Here is a 27,679-nt window from a genome sequence, read left to right on the forward strand (position 1 = left end):
TTATTCCTTCAAAAATTATCGGATGGTGAACAAATCAACATACAAGTATATTAGTAATGCTTCTCTTAGATGGTCTTAATTCTGCTGCCTGGAAAATCTTGAAAAAATTTTGTGGGCACTTTTATTGCTCCTTCAAGAGGTAGTGGTGACTAGATTTAAATTCTTACGGTTTGGAGTGATTAATGCATTAGGGGTTCCTTGATCATGGGTTGGCCGTGATAGTAGGTTTTATTCAGTCAATATCATTTATTCAGACTGCAAACAGAAGTGTATTAAATGATTGTAGCATTGCTCTGTATCCCAGAAGGAAAGGAATTTGGAACCAGAGTGGTGTGTGTGTGTGTGTGTGTGTGTGTGTGTGTGCGCACGTGCGTGTGTGGAGTGGGTGGTGGGTAGGGATGGAGGAAATCCTGAAGACCAGAGAGAAAGGAGAGAGGAGTTGACATATCTGGAGTAGATTGATTGGGTCCTGTGGTTCAGCCTGTGACCAAGGGCCTTTAAGAATAAGTTTGGCAAATGTGCGATTGTGTGTGTGATTTAGCTTCCATAAAATTTGTGCGATCTCTAGTAAGCTTGTGTTACTGATTCCTTGGGGCAGAGGGTGCTGGATGCAAAACCGTGATGGACGACAGCCCAGATCAGGCATGTATGGGAGACAGAGAGATGTAGCCTATGATACCAGTGACTGTATTTTTTTAAAAAAATTTTATTTATTTCTTTGAGAGGGAGAGAATGAGCAGGGGGAAGGACAGAGGGAGAATGTAATGGCTTAGAAATTACCTTCCCTCCAATAAATTTCCTTCAGTCTTCCCCATATTCTTTGGTTTTGTGAGTTGACTCTTTAATTTCTAAGTTCCTTATTAATTCCCAAATTTTATGATGTTATGATGATTCTCTCTTTAGTACACTCCTTTTTTTTTTTTTTTAAACCCAAAATCTGCCTCTGTCATCTCCATTGGTGTGCTTAATCGTAGGGAGGATTGAGCATTAGGTTTCGCACTATACCTCTAGGGATCTTTCTTCAGAGAACCAGATAGTCTAGAGAAAACCTTAAGGTCCTTTTTTGGTAAAGATTTTATTTATTTATTTGAGAGAGATTGAGAAAGAGCAAGACAGCAGCAGAGGGAGAGGAGGAAGGAGGCTCCCCACTGAGCAGGGAGCCTGATGAGGGACTCCATCCTGGGACTCTGGAATCATGACCTGAGCTGAAGGCAGATGTTTAATGGACTGACCACCCAGGCATCCCAGAAAACCTTAAGATCCGTCTAAGCCTGGGGGTCAACCAGAACTCGTGTGTGTGTGCGTGTGTGTTAAAATTAGCATCATCTTATTATTTAACTTTCATTTTAATTAGGTGAACCTTCAAAAGTGTGACATATTTGATCTGAAAACCCTGAAGGAACCAATAGACTACTTGACTCTAGCTAATAACCCTGAGACTTTGGAGAAAATAGAAGGTTGTATGAGAGTATGGATCAGACAGACAGAACAGGTAATCTCTAGAAATCAGTTTCAGATGCCATGCTACTGAAGTAATCAATGGAAGACAGTATATTGTATGCCATTCCCATTTGCCTGAGTATTTAGCCATAAGCCCCTAAAAATGTGAGAAGTTCAATATGATTTAATTTATAGTCATTAGTTAAGAAGAGAGAGGAAGAATCGGAAGAGATGAGAGGAAATGACAGTAAATACTTACGTAAAGGCCAGTTTTCTACTGGCCAGTTTTCTCAAGGTGTATTTTACTTGAGAGAGGACCTCTGTAGAAGCACAAGGAGTTTTCTAATCAGTGTGCCTTCCAAAAAGGAGCTTGAGAGTTCACTTAAAAAAATATTCTCAAGAAAAATCCTAAAGTGAACATGTAATCCAAAAGTAAGCACAATGAGAATTAACCAACTTACGGCATGAGGGCTCTCCAAGGTTATATTGCTCCAAGATTATACAGTAAGTGGATAGTCAAGGAAACTTTCTGAAATCAGGTCCTCCAAAAGTTCATTAAAGCTTTTTAAATAAGGAGTTTTCAGTTGGAGCAAGTCAACTAAGTTTTTGTTAAAACTTCAAAAATGGATATAAGTAAAAGGCTGTCATTCAGTGTTCAAATGAATAAAAATGTATCATGTTTAAGATAGCATAATTGGTTTCTTTCATTATTCTTATTATTCTTCTTCTTATTATTAGCCTATGTTTACCTTTCATACTGCCAGCCTGAGTCAGTGGTTCATGGCTCTGTTGTGCGTTTTCAGGTCCTTGCTGAGAACAATCAGCTGCGTAGGGAAGCAGATGATCTTGGGCCACGAGCAGAGCTGGAGCACTGGAAAAAAAGACTGTCCAAATTTAATTACCTTTTGGATCAATTGAAAAGCCCAGATGTGAAGGCTGTGTTGGCAGTGCTGGCTGCGGCGAGGTCGAAGCTTCTCAAGGTCATCAGCCATTTCTTTTTGCCTAGAGACATGGGAATGCAGATTCTCTGTGTGCATTGTCGTGTCATAGAGTAACTGGGCACAGAAAAGTGTTATTATACCTTTATGAACAAACTTTAAGATCGGATAATATGGCCCTTTAATAATCCTGAATACTGTGGAAATAACCTTTGAATCAATAGTATTTGTTGGCTGGTGTACATGCAAGTATATATATTAATAGAGAGCATTGCATATAATTAAGTTGTAACATAAAATCATGGTTATATATATATATATTTTGAATTTGGACCAAGTAGGGGTAGTAAAACAAGAACTTACTTTGAATATGCCTTTTTTCAAGCCCTAGAATATTTATATCCCTGCGTAATAAGTTACCCTATAACTTAGCAACTTAAAACTGCAAGCATGTATTATGTCACAGCCTGTGGGTCAGGGGTTTGGGTACAGCTCAGCTGATGGGACTCTGACTCAGCATCTCTCCTGGGGTTGTGGTCAGAGTGTAGGCTCCTCTGAGACTCACCCCGAGGAGGACATGCCTCCAAGTTACTCGTGGGGTTCAGCTGCTAGCTGGCTATTGGCTGGAGGCTTCCTTCAGTTCTTTACCATAAAAAATACGGGAATGAGGTGCAAAATGAATCTAGGAGCTGGTGGAGGAGAGAAGGTGTGGATTCAAATAGAACTGCTGCCCTCTTGATGCTCTGTCTTAGATACTGAGTAGATTTTATAGGAGAAGGTCTTGAAGAGAGCCTTTTAAAACTTCAGCCAAAAAATTCACATTGCTTTTCAATGTGGCCCTATCCCTCACTCCTGTGGATTCATTTTTATGCCAGATGCATAGAATAAACTAAAAGTCTGACACAAGGGTCTTGTGGTGACTTTTAGCAGCTGTTATATTGGAAATTCTTCTATAATCAGTGCCTTAACATTGCATTCCTGTCTTCTGCTTAGACTTGGCGGGAGGTGGATATTCGAGTTACTGATGCGGCTAATGAAGCCAAGGACAATGTCAAATATTTGTACACACTTGAAAAATGCTGTGTCCCCTTGTACAGTACTGACCCTGTGAGTTAAAGATCTCTACTTGCTTCGTCTATGGGTGACCCTATCGCACTGGCTAACTTGAGTGTGGAGCTTGGTTAATTAATCTTACAGTTTGTTGGAAAAGTCTTTGAAACCTCCTTCTACTCTCAAGAAAATTATATATGTATACAGTTGACACCTTGAGCAACATGGGTTTGGACTGCATAGGTCTGCTTACACGTGGATCTTTTCAATAAGTATAGTACAACGCTGTAAATGTATTTTTTCTTTCTTAATCATTTTCTTTTCTCTGGCTTACTTTATTGTAAGAATATAGTATATAATACACATAACATGCAAAATATATGTTGATCAACTTTTTATCTTATTGGTAAGGTTTCTGGTTGAGACTAGGCTATTAATAGTTAAGTTTTTGGGGAATCAGAAGTTATGCCTGAGTTTTCAACTACATGGGGGTTGGTGCCCCTAACCTCTGCATTGCTCGAGGGTCTACACATGTCTATCTATCTAGATTTGTCTATATCTATCTATCTATCTATCTATCTATCTATCTATCTATCATCTATCTATCTTTATATCTATTATCTATCTGGATTTGTCTATATCTATCTACATCTGTCTCTATTATCTATCTAGATCTATCTCTATCCATCTATCATCTATATCTATCTATCTATCTATCTATCTATCTATCTATCTATCTATCCCATCCTATCTCAGATGGATATGCGATATTATATTTTAAAAACCTTTATTGCATATTCCAGTTTCCATTAAGTATTTTAGTTGACATTCTGGATGATACTCAAAGAAGTGTGGGAAGAGTTATCAGCTGGTGTTTTATCTTTTAACTTTAGGAAGTACCTGCTTTTATTAATTACAAAATTAACCGTTAACCTTATCATTAACAGAAAGTTAATGTTTCTTGCATTGAAACAAAATTTGATTAAGTGCAAATAAATAAATATTACAAATAAAATGGCCTTTAATTACATTTATGTGAAGTGTTAATATTTCAGTAGTAAGTGTTCGTTAGTAGTTCATTAGTAAGTGTTAATTAATATTTTAAGACTTTTTTTATATTTAAGAATTTAAATAAAAATCTCCTAGCTAATTTTATTCTAATGAAGATTGAATGATAGACTATTAGAATTTTGCTGAATTTGATACTTGTTTCTTTGAAAACTTCATGGTGTCTTCCAGATATCCATGATTGATGCTATTCCTACACTTATAAATGCAATTAAAATGATCTATAGTATCTCTCATTACTACAACACCTCTGAGAAGATCACATCTCTGTTTGTAAAGGTAAGTGCATAGTATAGAATCCATGGTTACTTATATATATAGTTTTGGTTACTTATATATTTTTTGCAGTGGTTAATTTTTTAATAAGTTAGAAATTACCCATTGGCATAATTCAGTGTCTGTGTATCCTACTTTTGAAGAAAAAATTTTAATCTCTCAACAGAGATAGAATTAAGTGTATTTGTGAGACTGATTCTCACAAATCATAAAACATTATTTTCCGAAGTAATTAAAGTAATAAATATTGTATTATTTATATAATAAAAATTAAAGAAGATTTTCTTTGGAATTTCTTCCCTATGTTATTTAGCACAGTATTTATTACTACTGGATAAATTTCAATTAAGAAAAATTATATTTAACTGACTTTCACCTGTTTTATGTGCCACTTTTCCAAATTTATTCGATGCCACAGTTGTTTACTTGGTGTTATTAGAACAGTAATCATGATAATAAAAGCCACTTGCAATGTTTCAGTAATCCATAAAGCAATTATAATGATTCTGCCAAAGAAACAGTGATATATAAACCTTATGTCCTAACTCGTAACTGTTTATGGTGAGCTCTGTTGCCTTTCCCATTTTGAACAATCTCTAAGAAGTAAATGACTTTCATTGCCAAGGTGAAAATTTTAAGTGTTGTATTACAATAGAGTCATTTTTGCCTCATCAGGACTTGTGTTGTGGATGCTAACATAGTACGAGGTGTGGCTCTTCCTGGGGGGAGGGCTTCACCCTGGGAGCTGGACTGGAGGCTACGTTTCCTCCACTCTCAGGCACTTCACGTAGAAAAAGGAGGGGAATCCACTAGACTCTTGCTCCAATTCTTCCCACGTTAAAAGGACATGTTAGGGTCATGAGGGCTATTCCCTGAGTAGGAGACTCAAAAACCAATTTGTGTTATCACTCCAGGCTTCGTGCATATTATCTGCAAAGTTTGTTCTTGAACAAAATTGTGAAACCATCATTTATCTAATTTTGAAAAACCTCTCATTATGGAAATTTTGAGGCAAGTACAAAAGAAAAGAAACTTTTACACCAAACTCCCATGTACCTGCCAGCCAGGTTCTGTCCGTACACCATCCATCTTGATTCACATCTGCTCCTGAGCTTTGCACTACACGTCCCAGACACCATGTCATTCCATGCATACTGTATGGTCACTGATTTTCCTTTTCATTTATACAAAAATCACAAGAAGATTCTGAAGAGGTTTTTTGTTTCTGTTTTCTTTCTTTCTTTTTTTTTTTTACAGTTTGGAGGGATGGATAAAACATTAGTGGTTACAGATGTCAGCTTGACTCTCTGTTGCTTCTCTTTTTGACATTTTTTTTCTTTTTTTAAAAAAAGATTTCATTTTTATTTATTAGAGTGAGAGAGAGGGTAGGAGCAGGACAAGGGGCAAAGGGAAAAGAGAAGCAGACTCCCTGCTGAGTAGGGAGCCTGATGTGAGGCTTAATCCTGGGACCCTGGGATCATGACCTGACCTGAAGGCAGACACTTAACCAACTGAGCCCCCAAGTGGCCCTTCAGTAGCTTTTAGATAGGGAGTGAATCCTTTCCTGGTTGGTGTTGATTTGTTGTAGTGCTTCCAACTCTGTGAATTTATAAATGATTTTGACAGAGATTGGAATCTAAAAAATGTCAAACAAATGGAAGCAGAGAATAGAAGTGTGATTGCCAGGGAGTAGAGAGTATGAGAAATGGGGAAATACTGTCAAAAGCTACAACTTTCTGTTTCAAGATGAATAAATTCTGGGGATCTAATGCACAACATAATAAGTATAGTTAATAATACTGTATTGTGTACTCAAAAGTTGCTAAGAGATCAGATCTTAAGTCTTCTCAACACACACGCACAATGGTAACTGTGCAGTGGTAGATGTGTTAACATGTTTGTGGTAATCATTTCACTCTGTATATGAATATCAAGCATTATGTTGTACATCTTAAATATATACAATTTTTGTTTGTCAGTTTTACCTCAGTAAGGCTGAGGCAGAGAAAGGTTAGTGCTTGGTCACAGTTATGATGGGAAAAAAGAAACCTAATGTCAAGTACACAGATTGTACACTCTGAGAGGGAGAGGAGTCTAGGGCCCTCTAGTCCAGTTTATGACTGACGGCTGTTTTATGTACCTGAAATCATTTTATTGGGAAATTCCAGGTGACCAATCAGATGATATCTGCGTGTAAAGCCTATATTACCAACAATGGAACTGCTTCCATCTGGAGCCAGCCGCAGGATGTTGTGATGGAGAAAATATTATCTACAATTAAGCTGAAGCAGGTAATGATCAGCTTAATAACATATTTAGATAACGTTTTATTATTTTTACATTGCTTTTGCTGATGCATCTTAAGTCACTTGGCAATGACCACATTATTAGTTGCTCAAAAGTAATTCTTTTCATAAAACAGTAATTCTTTATTGTTAAGAAAATTGAATGTTAATAAATCTGCTCTCAAAATTTATTCACTTATTCTACCATTTGGGAGGCCTGTTATGTTCCGATGCCATCCTCAGTACCAGAGATACAAAGATGCTGTAGTCTCTTTAGGTTCTTATGGGCGAATGGAGAGCTAGACACAGAGTGAGGCTACTGTTGACACAGGGGGACCAAGTGAAAAGGCTGTGCCTTTGAGTTAGAACATGAATAATTCAGAATTTGCTAAATTGGGAGTTGGGAAATGATGACATTTCCAGCTGAAGAATAGGTATGTACTAAAGGGTTTGCCATTCCATCCTGAATTTGTGGCTGCCTCCACTTAAAAGGATAAGGTTGGTACCTGTGTTACATTCCTTTTCTAATATTTTGGTTTTTAATTTTAAGGAATATCAACATTGCTTTCATAAGATGAAACAAAAACTTAAACAAGATCCAAGTGAAAAGCAATTTGAATTTAGTGAGATGTATATTTTTGGAAAATTTGAAACTTTCCACCGACGTCTTGCCAAGATAATAGACATCTTTACAACCTTCAGGACATACTCAGTCCTGCAAGATTCTAAAATTGAAGGACTGGAAGACATGGTCACTAGATACCAGGTTCTGTTCTTTATTTTATATTTATTTATTTAAGAGAGAGAGAAAGAGAATGAAAGAGAGAGAGCATGAGTGGGGGCAGAGCAGAAGGAGAGGGAGAAGTAGACTCCCTGCTGAGCAGGGAGCCAGACATGGGGCTCAACCCCAGGACCCTGAGATCATGACCTGAGTCAAAGACAGATACTTAACTGACTGAGTCACCCAAGCATCCCTAAAGATTTTAATTTTTTAAAAGTAATCTCTACGCCTAGTGGGAGACTGATCAAGAGTTACGTGTTCCACTGAACAGCCACCCAGGTGTCCCGAGGTTCTGTACTTTAAAACTAAATTTGCTACCCTTCTCCATAACTAAAACTGTAATATTTTGCATAAATAATCTATATTTAGAATGATTCAAATAAAAGGTCGGTAATGTTAGATGGAATCTCCATGGTCCTTGAACAATAAAGAAATTAAATCTATTTGAGAATGTGTAATGGTGCTAATATGTTCTTTTCAGGTATGTGATTATGAGAATGACTTCTCAATAGTCTAAAGTTAATCATCATTAGTAAGAGTATTTTCAATAGTAGCACAGGAAAAATGTTTAAATATAACTTACTACTTCATTTATTCATGCAAGAAATATTTAATGAAGCATATACTATGTGTCAGGCACTAGCTGACACCAAGTTCTAAGCGCATCCGATTGTGGCTGCATTTAAGCATTTTATTTGGATCTATGTTAACAAAATAAAAGGGACGAGATTTTAATTTAGCCCAACCATTCCTCATTATTTTGATTTTTAACTGCTTTATCTTATAAGGGCATATGTATAACTCACCTTAGTTTTTATGTGGGCACAATGATCTAAAATTGTTTTAAAGATTTAAAAAAAATTTACAAACAGAATGGGTTTTAGATTCTTCATCTAGGTATAGTCAAGTTTCTCTTGTTTGGGGACAGTAATATTAAAAGCTAATATTTTTTTGTACTTGAATTTGAAAAGGATCATATAACTTATTGCCTCATGTTGGTTTTTGTACTCTAACAGTTTAGGCTAATATCAGGAATCTTTTTCATTTCCTGAGTAGATCAGATTTTAGGAAAAGAAGAAAAAAGACATTTGTTATATAGCAGGAAACATTTTAGGTGGGCTGGGTATTATCTACTGGGTGGATAGTCTATATATGAAACCAACAGTTTTTGCAAGACAAAGACATAATATGTTAATTTACTTTTAGTTTGGAATTTATTTATTTTCTATTCTTAATGAAAAAATAACTTTCGACGATACTTCAGAGTTTATTTTTGAAGGAGAAGTTGAACTATACATCTAAATGCAGGTAAAGACTGTTTTAACCTGATTGAAATACTGGAAAGAGAAATTGCTTTGAAAATCTAAAGTGAAATAAGGAATAAAACAGATTTACTAGAGGGTAGTGAAATAAAATGTGGATGGTGCATGAAAGCGTCAAGTGAGATTTTTGTGTTAGTACCAATGTTAGAAATTCAAAATGGTGACCGTGGAGATGAAACTCAGGCTACTGGCATAGCTATCAAGGTCCTGTCCACCCCTCCCACCTCCTTGCCTGCCTCTCATGTCTCTCCTTTGATGTTCTTCAGGCACAGGTCAGTTCAGTTCAGTCCACCTTAGGGCTTATAGAGCTTTTTTTCCTAGAAAGTTCTGTTTCTGTGTTATCACATGGTTATTCCTTCTTGGCTTCCAGAACTTCATTTAAATGACCCTTTCAATTAGGTTTTCCTTGACCTCTGTTCCTCTCAACCATTGTATGTCACATTGCTCATTTTATCACAGTGTGAAATTATCCTGTTCATTTATTTGTGCTCTACATAGATTCTGACCCCTCTCCCCTATCGAGCATGGAAGTTCTCTGAGGGCAGGGACATCTGCTCCATTTCTTTCTGTGTCTTCAGGGTTCACTAGCATATAATGGGTGTGCAATAAATATCTGTCAAGTAAATTATTTACTAGATCAAGTTTGATTAGTTGATTTAATGTCATGATTAATTAGTTTATTAACTTAATATTCTTAAGTGACCTTTGAATCCAGTCATAGAGTTGAATTTTCCAAAGGCCCCAAATCTTTTTTTTTGCTACATGAAGATGTAGGAATGCAGCTTTTCTGTGCCTCTTTTATAAATTGCACATAACATGATGGGTGGCATTATATGGATACAGTGTCTACATAGAACTAATTTTGTAGTTATACAGCACTAAATGTAATTAGTAAACTTGATTCAGGAAGTTATGCAGTTTACACAATTTTGTCTATTGAGAGATTTGAAATGATGTTTAGATGGAAATGACTTTGAAGAAGAGATGATGGAAGGAGGCTCAACTTTCTTCATAAAAATTATATGCCTGTGTCAACAATGTGGGCACCTGAGTTTGAGAATGGCTTAGTACTGGTTAAGAATGATCATAGAGCATGATAGCTCATTATTCTGAGCAAACAAAACGTAGGATAATAGTATTCTCAAGGAGACGAATTGCCTGATTTGTACTTTTTAGTTATAGACTGTGGCTTTGCAGGGTGGGAGGAAGCAGTTAATTCTGGAGATTCTTGAAATGGCAGATTGTGGTTTGATGTTTTATTTAAGACACGCAAGGCCTGGAAGATAGTTTTTTATCTCCAGATATTACAACTATTTTCTTCCCAGGCTGTTTGGGTTCTGTTAGTGTTATTTATTTTCTGAGAAGACTCAAACTTTTCAGTGAAAAATGTTCCAGTAAATTCTACTCTAGGCTTTTATATATATATATATATATATATATATATATATATATATATACACATTTATGTATATATATATCTGATGTCATTAGTAAAAAATTTTAGAGAAAATATCCTACTTTTCAGATTTGGTTTTATTTTACATTTTTCTTTAGGAATATGTAAAACCTCATGAAAATGCTTTCTAAATCATTTCTCTGAATGCAGTAGGCAACATTATATTGCCTCTGATAAACATTAAGCAATGTGAATAATTAAATAGGGCTCCTTTTACGTTGATTTTTGGGGAATGATTATATAGGTTTTATATTTAAAGATCATATTTAATAAAGTAATGCAAGAATATTTAAATATTGCCTTAACATCTTTCATAACATTTTAGAGTATGGTTGCCACCATAAAGAAAAAGGAATATAATTTCTTAGACCAGCGGAAAATGGATTTTGACCAGGATTATGAAGAGTTTTGCAAGCAGACTTGTGACCTTCATGTAAGTCATATAATAAAATTCCTGTTGACAGTTGTGTGTTTATTTTTTTCCATTCTGTATAATGCTGCTAATCATTAACCATTCAGAAGGGAGAGGCATCTTCATCACAAAGGTGACCGATCATAACTGCAGCCTGCATTATGTGATTTCGCATAAATAATTGAAGGCTCTTTTTTATGGATTAAAGGGTCATAAATATAGCTTTGGATAATGATCTGTAATCACAGACTTCTGCATGTCTTCCATCTTAGTTCTTAGAAAATTAACTTTCATTTTCTGTTGAAATGTGGGGTTATTAGAATATAGAAATTTGCTCCCATTTGTTTGTTACTTTATTTATTAAAAGATTTTATTTATTTATTCATGAGAGACACAGAGAGAGAGGCAGAGACACAGGCAGAGAAATAAGCAGGCTCCACGCAGGGAGCCCAATGTGGGACTCAATCCCAGGAAGGACCCTGGGATCATGCCTTGAGCGGAAGGCAGACACTCAACCACTGAGCCACCCAGGTGGCCCATTGTTACTTTATACCAACTGTCTGGCAGATTGCAAAGGCAGGGTTGCAGCTGGCCTTAGAAACAGTGGTATCAGGACCCATTCAGCACTCGGGTCCTTCTTGGTCTGTAGGCTCTCTTTTCTTTCTGCCCTAGTCCCCCACCCCCACTCACTGCAGACCAGCCATCTTGGCTTCCAGTCCATTGGGCAATGAGTGGCCATTAGCAACTTCTGAGAACGTATATTAGGACTAACTTCAGCTTCAAATCCATAAGGAAAGGGTTAGGTTGGCTAGTTAGTGGATTGTCTAGCCCTGGGCCTGTGACCTGTGGGTTATGTGGTGGGGTTGGGACCTCTTTTGCAGGGAGGTTGGGGATGTTTGTCATTAAGAGGAGGAGAATCAGGGAGAGTAAGGGAGGGAATGACCTCATAAGTGTGTACCGTAGTTCATATGCAGACTTTTTCATCCTATGCCCTTCTGATTATAAAAGGAAAATGACCATTTTGTTACTTCTTTTCCAAAATATTTGATTTGAAGTCAATTTCTATACTTCAAGGATAAAGAGCTCTGAGGGAGTGAGTTCAGTGATAAAAGAAATCACAATAAAATTAGCTAATTCTGTATGTTACTATCCTAAGCATTTTAAGGGTATTAACCACTTAATAATCACAATCGTTTTGTAAAGTGGGTGCTGTTATTACCCTCTTTTGCAGAGGAAGAAAAAGGCACAGAGAGGTTACATGACTTGCCCAAAGTCACAGGAATAACAATTGGTAGAGTCAGGATTAAATACAGGCAGACTGGCCCTAGGATTCAAGTTTTTAACTATTATGCTAGGAGACATGTTTCAGTTGATGGGAAAGTGTAGTGCCTATGATAATTTATGCAGTGACTTTTTTTGGGGGTGATTCAGACATAAGGATGGTGGATCTTGATCTCTTTTTGGAAACTGATGGGCAGTGGTAGTCCTGATTCTCTGCTCCCTCTGTGTTTCCCAGAAGCTCCAGGTCACATGGTATTTTAGTAGCTTGTGTGTGGGATAGAGGTAGATGGGGAACACCTTTATGCTGTGTGTTATAAATACAGAAATAAATCATCTAGATTTGCCCTCAGAGCTCACAGTCAGAGATAGACATGTGATATGATTAAAATACAAATACATACATGTTAGAATAATGAGTACATCATTTAAAAAAAAAGGAAAAGTAGTGGCTAAAATGACCAACTATAACAGTATAATATTCTGATCTTATGCCTGGAAGTGAGGATTCAAAGATAAAGGGACATATTCCAAAGAAGTTAAGGAAACTTACAGGGAGGACAGGCCTGTAATACAGGACATAATTGCAGGAGCCCATGAGGGTACGATGTGAGCCTAGGAGAACAACCCTACCTTCTGCTTGGCTGGGATTAGCAAAGGCTTCAGAGAGGAGGCTACACCTGTTGCTATAACAATATGTTGTCGAAGTACATGAATGGGGGATGCAAGAGGAATGGGGAGACTTTGTCAAGACTGTGCCCACTTTGGAGGGTGACAGAACATGAGAGACTCCTAACTCTGAGAAACGAACAAGGGATGGTGGAAAGGGAAGTGTGTGGGGGGTTGGGGTGACTGGGTGATGGGCACTGAGGGGGGCACTTGACGGGGTGAGCACTGGGTGTTATGTTATATGTTGACAAATTGAACTGCAATAAAAAAAAAGACTGTGCCCACTTTGTATAATACCAAGAATATAATTTTATAAATGCCCTTTAGTCTGATTTTAAAGCATTAGTTATAGATACTTACCCTATTTGCACTAATCTTTTTTTTTTTTTCAATTCAACAGTATTGTTTATCTCGTCTTACACCTCAAACATGGTCTACTTGTCTCTGGTTGGAAGATTGCTTTTTCTTTGACTTCTTTGTCCCTTTCAACATTCTCTCTTTCTCTCTTTTTAGATTATTTATTTATTTATTTATTTATTTATTTATTTATTGAGAGAGAGAGAGAGAGAGAGAGAGAGAGAGAATGTGAAGTGGGGTAGAGGGAGAGGGAGAGAGAGAAGCAGACTGAGCAGGAAGCCAGAAGTGCAGCTCAATCCCCAGATCTGGAAATCACGACTTGAGCTGAAGGCAGACACTTATCTGATTGAGCCACCCAGATGCCCCCTCCCTTTTTTAAAAAAGGATTTTTTAAATAAATATTTTATTTATTCATGAGAATGCACAGAGAGGAGAGAGAGAGAGGCAGAGACATAGGCAGAGGGAGAAGCAGGCTTCATGCAGGGAGCCCGACACGGGACTTGATCCAGGGTCTCCAGGATCACACCCTGGGCTGCAGGCGGCGCTAAACCGCTGAGCCACCAGGGCTGCCCCAAAAAAAGGATTTATTCATTTATTTTAGAGAGGAAGAGTGCACACACAAGTGTTGGAGAGGGGCAGAGGGAAAGGAAGAGAGAGAAGCATACTCCCCATTGGACATGGAGTCCAATGCAGGGCTCAATCTCACGACCCTGAGATCATGCCCTGTGCTGAAATCAAGGGTTGGCTGCTTAACTGACTGAGCCACCTAGGCACCTTTCTTTTTAAAAATTCTTATTTTTAAGTAATCTCTACACCCAGTGCAGGGCTCGAACTCACAACTCTGAGATCAAAAATCACATACTCTACCGACTGAGCCAGCCAAGCGCCCCTCCATTCTCTTTCTTTATCCAGCCCCTTCTCCTTTAAATTACTTACCTACTCTCATGAATTCAGTCCTTGTTTCTATAAAATCAGGGGGAAAATACTGACCTCTCCACACCTCTTGTTGGAGTTGGGAGTTGGAGTGATGAACCTTGGAGAGAAGGGAGGGAGGGGACCAGTAACTGTGGTGTCTTCAAGATAAGGACTGGAAGGCATGGAGAGATGGTGGTACATGAGTGCCTTGGATCAAGGTTGTGTCCAGTGCTCAGAGCCTGGAATCCTATCCAGGGTGAGTTTGTGCTAGTGCTCACTGGTCCAAGAGAGGGAATGCCTTGGAACCAGGGGAGCAGTGGAAGTCTAGAAGCATACTGATTCCAGCAGGCAGAGTGAGGCAGTATTTAGTAAAGGACAAGTTGTTGAGATGCCAAGCTGAGATAAGAAAAAATTGAGTAGAACTTGAGAGCCCAGGACTAATAAGAGGACTAGTATGAAGATTCCATGGCCAGACTCTACAAGACTATAACAATGGCCCAAGGAAGGGAAAAGAAGATGAATATAAGTTCTTAGATGTTCATACAGAGTTTAGCACAGGGCTTTGTGAAGCCACAGGGTAGAAAAGCAAGGAAAACCTCATACAGGTATTAGGGCTCAGTAAAGTTGCTACTGTTTGAAGTTTGAGGGAGGGAATGTAAGCATTGCAAAGCATTGTTGTCTAGTTGTGCATGGTTTATATAAGTTTCTTGTTGTTGTTCACAACAACATTTGAGTGTTTATTTAGGTAGGCTAGCCATACTGTTCTTTAGTGCGGGACAGTTTTTCAATCCTAGCATGTGGTCTTCGCAGAAGAAGTAACATCTATCTATCTATCTATCTATCTATCTATCTATCTATCTATCTATTTATCTATCATCTATCTATCATCTATCTATCAATCATATAAATTATATATATAGTATATAAAGAGTATTCATATATAGTTGCAGTGGGAATAATGACAAGTATTGAGAACAAGAATACATTGCCGTAAGTGTAGTGATCCTTCAACTCTGAGGTTTTGCTGAGTGGGGCAGAGAGCATTCCTATTTGCCCCCAGGTAGCAGTGTCTCTTCAAGTATTGAGTGTTTCCAGTGTGTCCTGGATATTTCCAACTGGTTGTCTTGTCAAATTACTTGTGTACAATCAAGCTGATCTTGGTATTATTCTTATTGCATGTGCAACTGGCTTCCCAGTTTTATCACAATGTAAGTTAATGACCCCTTTAGTTGTAGAGGCTCAAAACTTTGGTCTGGTAAAATTGAGAAAAAAAGGATTGATTGGAACTTTATCTTGAATATAAGACAGAAAATAATGAAACAATTTTTATGTCTTTGATTAACTCAATTTAGATTTTAGTGACAACTGTACCAAATCTCACAGTGAACAAAGGATAAATCACATGCTTTATTTTTTGGTGTAATTTTTTTTGAGGGGGCAGATTTGTACAATAGTGTAAGATATGTAAGGTTTGCAGGAACCATAATGAAGATCATTTTGGAAAGTAGATTTGACAGCTTTATGAAAGATATTTCTTAAAATTTTGATATTTAAGTCATTCCTTTTGAAATTCTCAGGAGTTATTTACTAATTTATTTTTCTATAGTGGTCTTACAGCCATGGGCTCTGGACATGTCTCTGTAGAGTGGCTTTGCATTCCTCCTGCTGGGACCCCAGTGGTTTTGCCATTCCAGACTAGCTATTATCTTAATTTCTTAGGTTAGACCCTCTCATCTCATGTGTAGTCTAAACTCACACCGCTCCTGTAGGTGTGGCACAGACATAGGATTTCATTTGCTTTAGGGCAGGGGTCAGCAAACTATGCTCAAAGGCCAAATCCTGCCCTGCCTCTTTGTTTATAGCTTATCTATGGCTGCCTCTGCACATAGTGGTGAATGAGTAGTTGTGAAAGATCGCTGCTCCACAAAGCTGAAAATAGTTGCTGCATGGACCTTTACAGGGGAAGTGTGGGATCATGATTGAGGCAGCCTGTTTCATCCCTTCATGTCTCTAGGCAGATGGCAAGCCCTACTGCTGCTTTTCCCATCTTGTGGACACAATCACTGCTTGGACTGGGCTGCATTTCAAGGGCAATGGCTCTCTGCAAATACTCTGTTGAGAGTATTAGGACCTCACAGCTTCTCTGCCCACATTGTGATAAAACCCCAGTGCTAACCCCCTGGCCCTTTATCTGACCCAAACCCATGGAGCCTGCCAAGGTGCCAACTCCTGTGACTACTCTGGCTTTCAAGTCCCTCTTTCTTCTGGCTTCTGGGCATTTATATTTCAAGCTTGGGTGAATATTAAATTTTCTGTTATATTTTCTGTTATATTGTATGTGTTCATAGAGAATGGGGGGCTCTTTTGTCTTGCTGCTCAATAGGACTTCTTCCTCAATAATATTATAATAGTTTATGGTGACAGCTGTCGTGACTACACTTATGTGCTGAGCACTGAGTAATGTGTAGTATTGTCAAATCAATGTGTTGTACCTGAAAGTAAGTGACATTGTATGTCAATTATACTTTAATAAAAAAATGTATACCCTAAAAATTTTTTAAGATGGGACTTTTCTCAATCTGAATTCATTGTTTGCAATTAGACTTCATTTTATTTTAGAATGAGTTGCAGAAGTTCATGGATGTTACATTTGAAAGGATTCAAAACACAAATCAAGCTCTAAGGATGTTAAAGAAATTTGAAAGGTAAAAATTTGAAACAGATTCTGTTCTAGCTTCTAAAACTGGGGTCATATGAACATAGTTTAGCTTATTTTATTATTGTTAATTATTTTTTCATATTCTAATGGAAAGAAAATCCTTTCTTGTAATTCTGCATAACAGGGTCTCTGTTTTTAAGTTTTTCAGATGATTAGGAGTTTGTTTTATTGCCTGTTAGCTTTGAAGTACCTTGTGACTACCTATCATAATATTACTTAATGTTTAAGTAATTTGAAAAAATTCATACCAGGTTAATGATTTTGCCTAGATTTTAAGGATTGATACTTTTTTTTTTTTTAAATAAGTTCAATGGCCAACATGGGGCTTGAACTCATGACCCTGATATCAAGAGTTGCATACTCTACTGACTGAGCCAGCCAGGCACCATGATACTATTTTTTAAAACCACTTAATTGAGGTACAGTGGATGGATTGATACTATTTTGTTTTTTTAAAAATGCCAAATATCTCATTCTTTTCCATTACTGTATTTTTAATAAAGATTTTATTTATTTAAGAGAGAGAGATTGAGAGTTAGGGGAGGAACAGAGGGAGAGGGACAAGCAGACTCCATGCTGAGCATGGAGCCTGATGCCGGGCTTGATCTCATGACCTTGAGATCATGACCTGAGCCAAAACCAAGAGTCAGTCAGATACTTAACCAACCAACTGAGCCACCCAGGCTCCCCTCCATTACTGTATGTTTTAAAATAAATCTTAATAAAGGAGCTTGCTAGATATCTTCTCATTAATTCAAACCATTCACTTTTTTTAAAATCAGATTGAATATACCTAATCTTGGTATTGATGACAAATATCGGCATATTCTTGCAAACTATGGGGCTGACATTGATATGATCTCCAAGCTGTATACAAAGCAGAAATGCGATCCTCCTTTGGCTCGAGATCAGCCTCCCATTGCCGGGAAGATTCTGTGGGCTCGTCAGCTCTTCCACAGGATTCAGCAACCAATGCAGCTTTTCCAGCAGCACCCAACTGTGCTACAGACGGCTGAAGCCAAGCCTGTGATTCGCAGTTACAACAGGGTGGCCAAAGTCCTCCTGGAGTTTGAGGTTCTCTACCACAGGGCGTGGCTTGAACAAGTGAGTCTCTCTATATGTGCTCTTCAAAAATGTCTTCATTGTCAACTCAGTGGGAAACCCTCTGCTAGCATTAGACATTTTTATTCCTGTAGAAAGTTGGATTTGTGGGTATTTCATAGGACAGGTTTGGTTGAATATAGGTAACCAGTCAAAGAATATAATATATCCATGAAGAAAAATGATTAATTTAAAAAAATTATAAGCCAGTTAACAGAAACTCATTTTTGTTTAATTTACAGACTCCCAAGGGAGAAAGAGGATCCAGTTTATTGATTCTTTTACCTCATTGATTAGGATTTCTGCCTTTTTTCTATCCATTAAGTTCTGTAATGTGTCAGTAAATACTAGTATGTCTCTGTTAAACAAATTTTCTTTGGTTATACTATGTTCATCAAATTGTATTTCATACCCTACCAATGCTTGTATCTTTTTATAGATTGGCAAAAGTATTTTGGAGGATAAAATTCAGCCATACAGGGCCTCTAAAATGAAACCTCATTTTCCTGGTTCAGCTTTTGGTGCCTGAGCCAATAACAGAGATGTCTCCATACTGGTATTCATTGTTTTTCTAAATAACTGAAAACTGAGTTTAATAGATTTTATGAAACTTTTATTAGGAAAAATAATGGAGTAGGCATGAAGGTTTTGGAGAGCTAAATGGCTTTTGAGAAGCCATCACTATTGCAGTGTCCCCATATCTGTCAGGTGTGAGTCACAACTGCATTGCATCACTGCTGAGACCCCGAAGGCCGTTTTCTGAAAGTGATCTTAGAAGAAGAGTTGTTGTCTTTAATTTGAGAAGCTCAAATCCTCAAATATTTCCTGATTGTCATTCCCAGAAATGACTGAGCTAGATACCCTACGGAGGCATTGAATTTTCTACTAGTAAAAATGTTGATCTCTTCACACAGATTGAAGAAATTCACATAGGACTTGAGGCATCTTTATTGGTGAAGTCTCCATGCATGGGGGAATTGTTTGTAAACTTTGATCCTCAGATATTAACCTTATTTAGAGAAACAGAGTGCATGTCACAGATGGGGCTAGAAGTTTCACCACTTGCAGCTGCCCTGTTCCAGAAACGGGATGTGTACAAAAAGAACTTCAGTAATGTGAAGGTATGGTCCTTTAATTTTCCCCTTTTCTGGCTAGCCCCAGTTTGTATTAAAAAAATCTGGTGGTATGTCACTGTTGAGGGGTAGCAAGTACCCAGAATGACTGGAGTGGAGATTGAGAAGGAATGAGACTGGAGGGTTGGCAAAGGCTAGGTCATCACTGATCTTGTAAACCTAGGAACAGGTTTGAATGCACCAGGAAGCCACTGTAGGAATTGGAGCAGGAGAAAAAGGCATGATTTTTTAAAAAAGATTTTATTTATTTATTCATGAGAGTCACAGAGAGAAGCAGAGACATAGGCAGAAGGAGAAGCAAGCCCCTGGCAGGGAACCTAATCTAAGATTTGATCTCAGTACCTTGGGATCACGACCTGAGCTGAAGGCAGACAGTCATTGAGTTACCCCAGGTGCCCTGGCATGATTTTTTTTTAATAATAAAAATTGTTCTTGCTGCTGGGTAGAGAATAGATTTTAGGGAGATCAGAGTGTCTGTGTGAAGGCTACGTGCAAGGTGTACTGGTTGAGGTTGGAGATAATGGTGGCTTGAAGTAGGATGGCAGCTAAGTAGTAGATCAGTGGATTAGAGAAGAATGTTAATAGGCAGGTTCTGAGGGAACTCAAGGATGATTTCTTTGTGTTTGATGTGAGTGACTCAAACTGAATTTTGGATTTACTAAAGTAGCGCAATTGTGTATCACTCCATAGGTCATTTTCTGTCCACTTGCTCAGTAACATGCAGTGGCCCAGAATGAAAGTTCCATTTACAGACTGGATCTAGTATATTTTGGAGGAGGACAAGAGGGAATCAATAATTTCCATCTGAAGTGTAAGGTGACTTTTAGATATTTAAATGAAGGTGTTATCCATGAAAGAGTTAAGTGGAAAAGTCAAAGTGGAAGGCATAGATTTGAGAGTTCTAAAAATATAGTTGGTATTGAGGGGCACTTGGCTGGCTCAGTCAGAAGAACATGCAACTAGTTATTTATTTATTTACAACTATTTTTTTTAAAAAATTATTTATTTATTTGAGAGAGAGAGAGAGAGAGAGAGAGAGAGAGAGATCTTAAGAAGAGGAAGCTGCTGATGTTGAGAGAAAATCCCACTAAGCACAGGGCTGGATGCAGGACCAGATCCAGGACTCATGAGATCAGGACCTGACTCAAACCAGAAATTGGATGCTCAACTGACTAAGCCACTTAGGTGCCCCATGATCATGCAATTCTTGATATTGGGATCATGAGTTTGAGCCCCGCATTGGGTGTAGAGATTACTAAAACAAACAAAACTGAAACATAGTTGGTATTTAAAGTCATTGTCCTTGGTGAGATCTCCAAGGAAGAGAATAAAGATAGAGTAGAGGGCCTAGGCTAAGCTCTGGGTTGCCCCAATATTAACAGGTCTGATAAAGGAGGACGCGTATGCAAATAAAGTTAATGATTGGTCATTGAGGTGGGAGGAAAGAGTAGGAAATTGTTGTGTGGGAGGGAGTGATCACCAGTGACAAATGCAACTCGAAGGATGTGCAAGATGAGTGCAGAGATGCAGCCATGATATTTGACAACATGGAAACCCTTGTTACAATTTTATAGTGGCTAACTTCATAGGATAAGGCCAATAAAGCCATGCCTTTGCGTAATGCCTTACATTTTAACCATTTTCTTGTTCATTATTCCATGTGGTCTTTTTCACAACCATGTTATGTAATGGGGATAGAATACTATTATATTATCTTATGACAAAACCATTGTTCAGAGAAGTTAAATGACTTAGCCAAGGTTTTATATCTAGTAAGTAGCAGAAGTAGGACCTGAGCCCAGACTTGTAGTCTACTGTTTTCCACTCTTTTATGTTATATTAAAAAGCTAATGTTGCCAGTGGATTGACATTCCTCAAATGTAGACCCATCAAATACTGGTCAGCATGTTAGGATTTCTTTTTAGACTTTCTTGCCTATTAGGGAAACCACGTAGTCAATTTATATATTTGCAAAGAAAATAGTATTTTTACTAAGAAATAATATTTATAAGAATATAATTTTGTCCACAGATTTATTATTTATTTATTATTTATTATTTCAGTTATCTGTTGCATGGTAACAACCAGCCTCAAAATGTAGTGGCTTAGAACAACTATTTCTTATATTTCATGATTTTGTGGGTGTAGAGTTTAAGCAAGCCTTGGCTAGGTGATTCTTCTGTTCCTTGTGGTATTGACTAAGGTCATTTAGATTAGCTTGCAGATGTTGGTTTTGGAAGGTCCAAAGTGATTTCATTCTCTTGTCTGGGTCTTTGATAGGTATAGCCAGAAGTTTCACTCAGGTGGAATTAAAGACTAGAGCATCTATGTGTGGTCTTTCAGTATGGAGGCCTCAGGGTAGTAGAATTTATTATATGGGAATTCAGAGTCTAAGAGGGTACATTACAGTGAACACATAGGAAGTTGCATGGCTTTTAGGATAGCTTCATATGTCTTAGCATCACTTCTGTTGTAATCAATTGGTTTCCATAAGTCCACCCAGATTCAAGGAGAGAGGACATAGATCCTACACCATGGAGGAAGGCGGGTCAAAAAATGTTTTAAAACCACTGCAGTTATAAATGACAATTCAAGCAAGTAAATTGTCATCTGGTTGACATTTATTATATCTTGGAGGTTGAAAGAGTGAAAAAGGTCCCTACCCAACGCGAGTAGCTGGTAACAGCAGATCTTTTGGCAGGTTTGGAGGACCATCTCCGATGTTCCAGAGTTACTGTGCTGAATATTTTTTTAAAAGATTTTATTTATTTATTCATGAGAGACACAAAGAAAGGCAGAGGAAGAAGCAGGCTCCTACAGGGAGCCCAATGCAGGACTCGATCCCAGGACCCTGGAATCACGACCTGAGTGAAAGGCAGATGCTCAACCACTGAGTCACCCAGACATCCCACTGTGCTGAATATTTAACAGAGCTCTTAGGCTTCCACAGATACACTAAAGTAGCTGAGAGATTGGTTTCTTCATCTTTTCCTTGGAATATAGTTCAAAAAGAAATGAGCCTGCGTAGACTAATTGGAGTATAGATTCTATGTCCAATTTGATCTGGATATAAACCATTATCATTGTGCAAATTATTTTACCCTTCTGAGCCTCAGTTTCTTATCTATAAAATGAACAATATCTCATGGGGTTAATGGATTAAGGGGAGAAGTAGAAGGCCTGCTGATTTGCTTCCCAGATAGAATAAGTGATGGACATTGAAAAAAGATAAGCTGTGGACAAATGCGTCAGCAAATGTGTAGGTAGCCACTAATAGAACCACCCCAACATAGGCTTTCCAGAAGTGGCTTTCATGGAAATTGAAAGAATATAGAGAAATTATGGGAAAGTTTTTGTTACATGAAGAAAGGATTATGTGGTCCATTTGGGAAGTGTTGGGTTTAACAAAATTCATAGAAGTCCGTTGGGCTTCTTACTTCCTTCTTGCAGTTTTCTCAGAATCATTAATATTGATTGTGATTGTACAAGGGGAAGATAGTGTATACAGTGTTTTCCAAACTTACCTGTCCAGGGATCATTTTTCCTATAGAATCTTTTAGGGCGGGGATCCCTTGGTGGCTCAGTGGTTTGGTGCTTGCCTTCAGCCCAGGGTGTGGTCCTGCAGTCCCGGGATCAAGTACCGTGTTGGGCTCCCTGCATGGAGCCTGCTTCTCCCTCTGCCTGTGTCCCTGCCTCTCTCCCTCTCTGTGTTTCTCATGAATAAATGAACAAAATCTTTAAAAAAAGTCTTTTAGGGCTAGTATTTCAGGGAGAACATTTGGGTAAACGTTGATTTAATGACAAAGTAATATCAACATGCACATTACAAATACGGACCTAAAAACAATGGTCTTTGAGAAGCGTGTTAAAGTTACTTTCTTACAATTAATTATTGTTAATACTAACATTACCAAAAAAGGCTGGAAGTGCTTTTAGTCTTATTTAAAATGGTAACATATGAACAAAATACTGACACAGTTCAATATTACACAACAAGTGAATTTCCATATAGGAGCAGAATCTATGAGTTTCTAATCACAAATGCTCCTGATAACAACTAATTAATATATTAGGGAAATATTGATTGATCATCTCCTACATACCAGGCACTGTTTCAGGTGCATTGAACGAAGCAGACAAAATTCTTGTTTTTATAGAAACTCTTGTCCTTTTATTCTAGTTGGGTAAGACAGCAAATAATGAACATAGTTACATAGTCTATTAGAAAGTGATAGGCATGTGGAAAAAATAGAGCAGAACAAAGAGGATAGAGTGTGTTGGTGGTTTTTGGTGACGGTTTATAAATTTAAATAGGCATTCAGAATAGGCCTAATTGAGAAGATGGCATTTGAGTAATTATTTGAAGGGGATGCAAGGGCCCTGAGGCTGGGGGCCAGTAAGGAAGGTAGTAGGGCAGGAGTAGGTAAGAGATGAGAAGAATGATTACAGATAAGATCAGAGAAGTAATGGGGACCAGCCTGGGTAGATCTTTGCGGACTCACATAAGAAATTATAGCCCTACATGAGATGGGAATGCATGTGGCCATGTAAGCAGAAGAGTTAAATAATCTGATTTACATTTTGAAATGATCTCCTTTGCTGCTAAATGAACATAGACTGTAGGAGGCATTAGTGGTAGCAGGGAGACAATGGTAGACCATTACAATAATTTAGAGGAAAGTCAGCAATGGTGGGAGCAGTGCATATGGTAAGTGGGTGAGATACAGATCTTTTGAATATGGAGCAAACAAGATATCCTGATGGATTACCTGTGGGTGCGCAAGATAGGAGCCACCACTGGATGGGATAGAGAATGCTGTGAGCAGGGAAGATTTTGGGGAAAAACAAACTTTCAGTTTTGGATATGCTGAATTTGAAATGTCTTTTATATATTCAGTTGGCGATAACTAAATAGACTTTCATCATATATGAATCTAGACTTTAGGAGTGAGATCTGGGCTGAGATGTGAATTTGGTTGTCTTTGGCATATGGGTGGTACCTAAAGCCATGACACTTAACATCAACGCTGGTTCCTGACTCCTTGTATGCTTTGGGTCTTACATCAAAGCTCAGCCTATGATTTCAGCAATAGGTTGAGGCAGACTTCTGGTGACCCCAGTACTTTGCGTGATGAGTATGTTCCACAGAAGGTGCCTAGAGGAGCAGGCTGTGCATGGTGCCAGTGTACAAAGTGGAATGAGGGAGCCTCAGGATGTATTGGCTAAGGCATTGGTAACTTGGTTTAGAAAAGTCACTTGACCTTAGGACACTTCTCCCCTTTCAAACTGGGTAAAGGGTGAGAAACTCCTACTCTAAGTTTTTTCTTTTCTTTAGCTGTTTTATATTGGATTAGGAATTTATATTTATGGAGATATTTATCATCTGCTCTATTCTGGTTTTGTTTTGGCCACTTTACCTGCCAGGCTGCTATTAGAGCCCTGTAGCTGGACTCTAAATAAAAGCCAACCTTTTGGATAAAAAAAAGATATTAAAAGTACAATATTAATTGATCATTTAACTTCCATTTCATTGTAGATGATGCTGGCTGAGTATCAGAGAGTGAAGTCAAAAATGCCTCCCACCATTGAGCAACTGATGTTTCCTCATTTGGCGAAAGTGGATGAAGCTCTCCAACCTGGCCTGGCTGCAATCACTTGGGCTTCACTGAACATTGAAACATACTTAAAAAATGCTTTTGCAAAGATCAGTAAGTCTGTCTGAATGGTTATTATTTCTCATTTTGAAAGGCTGAGTTCTTAATGTCTATTGTATAATTTCTTCTAGATACTGTGATATAAGTAATGAAATGGGAGTGTTGTTCATAAGCTGTTCCCTAGGAAATTTTACCAAACTACATGAACTCATTCATTTCCTGGAAACTATACATACTTACTTTTTAATTTTACCCCAGAGATAACCTACATTTAAAAATTATACTTCTTGTTGGACACTAGACTTTATATAAGATGGTCAGGGTAAAGTTGGAAAACTGATCCCAAAATTCTGAGTGAATTCTAATGTGGTAGAGATGCAAGCAGGAAGAGTGAGTTTAGAACCCAGTTCCCTTGCCTCTAAACCAATAGTCTTTCCAAAATACATCTCCCTGGGAACCAGAACAGGAGGAAAGAGGCTAACATTCTTGAAGGAGGTATTTATAAAAGGTATCAAAACTTCATAGTACGAGTTTTCACAACCAAATGAGAAGGCTACCAAGGTAGATTTTAGTACTCTTCTCCCTAGAGAATATTAGGATTGGAATGTTTACATTTGGAAGTTTTATTACTATCCTAGTTGGAGACAGGACCTAATTTCTAAAAAAGCTCTCCTTAGTTCTTTGATTCTGTTTTCTTTTTGTGATTTAAGTGACAGATTTGAGATTGATGTCAAACAATTGATGTCAGATTGAGAAGAGTCCCAAAATGACTCTTAGGGAGTTAAAAATTAAAGTATCAGCTGAGATAGTTCCTTGTGGAGGCCTGGGGGAGAATTCTTTCCGGCAACCAGAGTCCCCAACCTTTGGCTCATGGTCACTCTGTCCTCAAAGCCAGCAGCATAGTATTCTTAAATCTCTTTCTCTCTGTTTCTCTGCTTCCATGGGCACATTGTCTTCTGACTTTCCTGCCTCCCTCTTATAAAGACTCCTATGGCTACACTGGCCCTACCTAGTGTAGATAATTCCCACCTAGATAATTTAGGACAGTTACTACAACTCAAGATCCTTAACTTGATCATGCAAAGTCCCCTTTGCCATATCATGTAGCATTCACAGGGGAGTAAGACATGGACATCTTGGGGGAGGGGGGTAGATCACAGATGTCCTTCAGAAACTCTAAAGAATTATATTCAGCATGTATACTCACTAATGTATTGGCTCTCTTTTAGTAGGAAATAAGGTTACCAGGCAGAACTTTTTGGTATTTTGGTTTTAGCTCAGAAATGATTGAAAACCTTTAGGGCCTTATTCTTTAGAAAGCAAAGGTATGTATTTAAGGGAGTGTATAACATCTTTGATACATCATGAGTATATTATAGCATGGACTTCTCTGCATTCAATTTTAATTTCATTCCCCAGACAAAAGCAATAGCAGGAAAAAAAAAGAATTCACTTTATCTGTTGAAGCTGTATTATAGCTTAATATAGCTCCTTAGATGGAGCTTTATTAACCGGCATTCCTACTTTTGATGTAAAAGTGTTAATTTCCTCTAGAATTGACCTTTCTGTCTATGGAACTTAGTGTTCAATATTACTTTAGCACAACTTTAAAAAATGTACCTTATGATAGTAACTGTAAAAGAAAACTCGAGGGAATTTCACATCAATAATATCTGTTGGGGTGCCTGACTGGCTCAGTTGGCAGAGCATGTGATTCTTTATCTCGAGGTTATTGAGTTTGAGCCCCACATTGGGTATGGAGATTACTTAAAAATAAAATCTTAAAAAAGAATATCTGTTGAAGGGGCACCTGGGTGGCTCCGCTGGTTAGGCGTCTGCCTTTGGCTCAGGTCATGATCTTGGGGTTCTGGGATCGAGCTCTGCATCAGGCTCCCTGCTCAGCTGGAGTCTGCCTCTCCCTCTCCATCTGCCTCTCCCCCAGCTCATGCTCTCTCTTGCACTCTCTCTCTCTCAAATAAATGAAAAAAAAAATCTTAAAAAAAGAATATCTGTTGAATACCTCCTGTGGAATAGGCACAGAGCTGTGTTGAAGAAGCAAGGATGACAGAGGAATTCCAGAAGGAGAAAAGACACATGACAAGTAGGCAGTATGGTACATGTGGTGTTGGAAGGATGCTCGGGGGTCAGTGCCAGTGAAGGAGGAGGAGGCCCCTGGAAATACGTGCAGATTCCCAGTAAGCTTCCTGCAGGAGCTGCATTCAAGCCAGCTCTTTAAGTCTGAGTCAGAGTGAGGCAGGTGGAGAGAGTCAGAGCTGGAAGTCAGTTAGAGGAAGGACAGTGTGTGCAAAAACCTAGTGAGAAATAGCAGTCTGGAGCGACTTTAATCCTGGTTTCACTACTGTAGTTTAGTTGTGTGCATTTTTAAAAAGAGATTTAGTTGAGAGAGAGAGAGAGAGAGAGAGAGAGAGAGAGAGGGAGTATGCATGAGAGCAGGGGGTGGGGAGGGGCAGTGGGGGAGGGAGAGAGAGAATCTCAAGCAGAGCCTGGAGGAGGCTTCAGCTCATAACCCTGAGATCACCACCTGAGCCAAAACCAAGAGTCGGAGGCTTAACCAACTGCCACCCAGGTGCTCCAGTCATGTGCATTTTAAAAAAAACAAAATGCTTAATCTCTTTCATTCACTTCTATTTTTTTCAAAGAGGACCTGGAATTGCTGCTTGACAGAGTCAATGATCTGATGGAGTTCCGCATTGATGCTGTTCTGGAAGAAATGAGCAGCACGCCACTTTGCCAGCTGCCCCAGGAGGAGCCACTTACCTGCGCAGAGTTCCTTCAAATGACAAAGGTTATTAGGAAATGGATGC

General features: G+C 38.2%; 1 protein-coding gene across 1 annotated transcript in view; it reads left to right on the top strand.

Annotated features, from left to right (window-relative positions):
- Window positions 1–27,679, top strand: part of DNAH5 (dynein axonemal heavy chain 5) — a 297,281-nt gene that overhangs the window by 92,947 nt on the left and 176,655 nt on the right. Inside the window, exons 6-17 of the mRNA XM_055308486.1 lie at window positions 1,355–1,492; window positions 2,244–2,420; window positions 3,372–3,485; window positions 4,668–4,775; window positions 6,941–7,063; window positions 7,608–7,823; window positions 10,942–11,049; window positions 16,867–16,952; window positions 17,749–18,070; window positions 18,982–19,188; window positions 24,737–24,908; window positions 27,515–27,660. Of these exons, the coding sequence (XP_055164461.1) occupies window positions 1,355–1,492; window positions 2,244–2,420; window positions 3,372–3,485; window positions 4,668–4,775; window positions 6,941–7,063; window positions 7,608–7,823; window positions 10,942–11,049; window positions 16,867–16,952; window positions 17,749–18,070; window positions 18,982–19,188; window positions 24,737–24,908; window positions 27,515–27,660 (1,917 nt within the window). The remainder of the gene's footprint in view (window positions 1–1,354; window positions 1,493–2,243; window positions 2,421–3,371; window positions 3,486–4,667; window positions 4,776–6,940; window positions 7,064–7,607; window positions 7,824–10,941; window positions 11,050–16,866; window positions 16,953–17,748; window positions 18,071–18,981; window positions 19,189–24,736; window positions 24,909–27,514; window positions 27,661–27,679) is intronic.

This window comes from Nyctereutes procyonoides, unplaced genomic scaffold, assembly GCF_905146905.1.
Source record: "Nyctereutes procyonoides isolate TBG_1078 unplaced genomic scaffold, NYPRO_anot_genome, whole genome shotgun sequence".
NCBI lineage: Eukaryota > Metazoa > Chordata > Mammalia > Carnivora > Canidae > Nyctereutes > Nyctereutes procyonoides.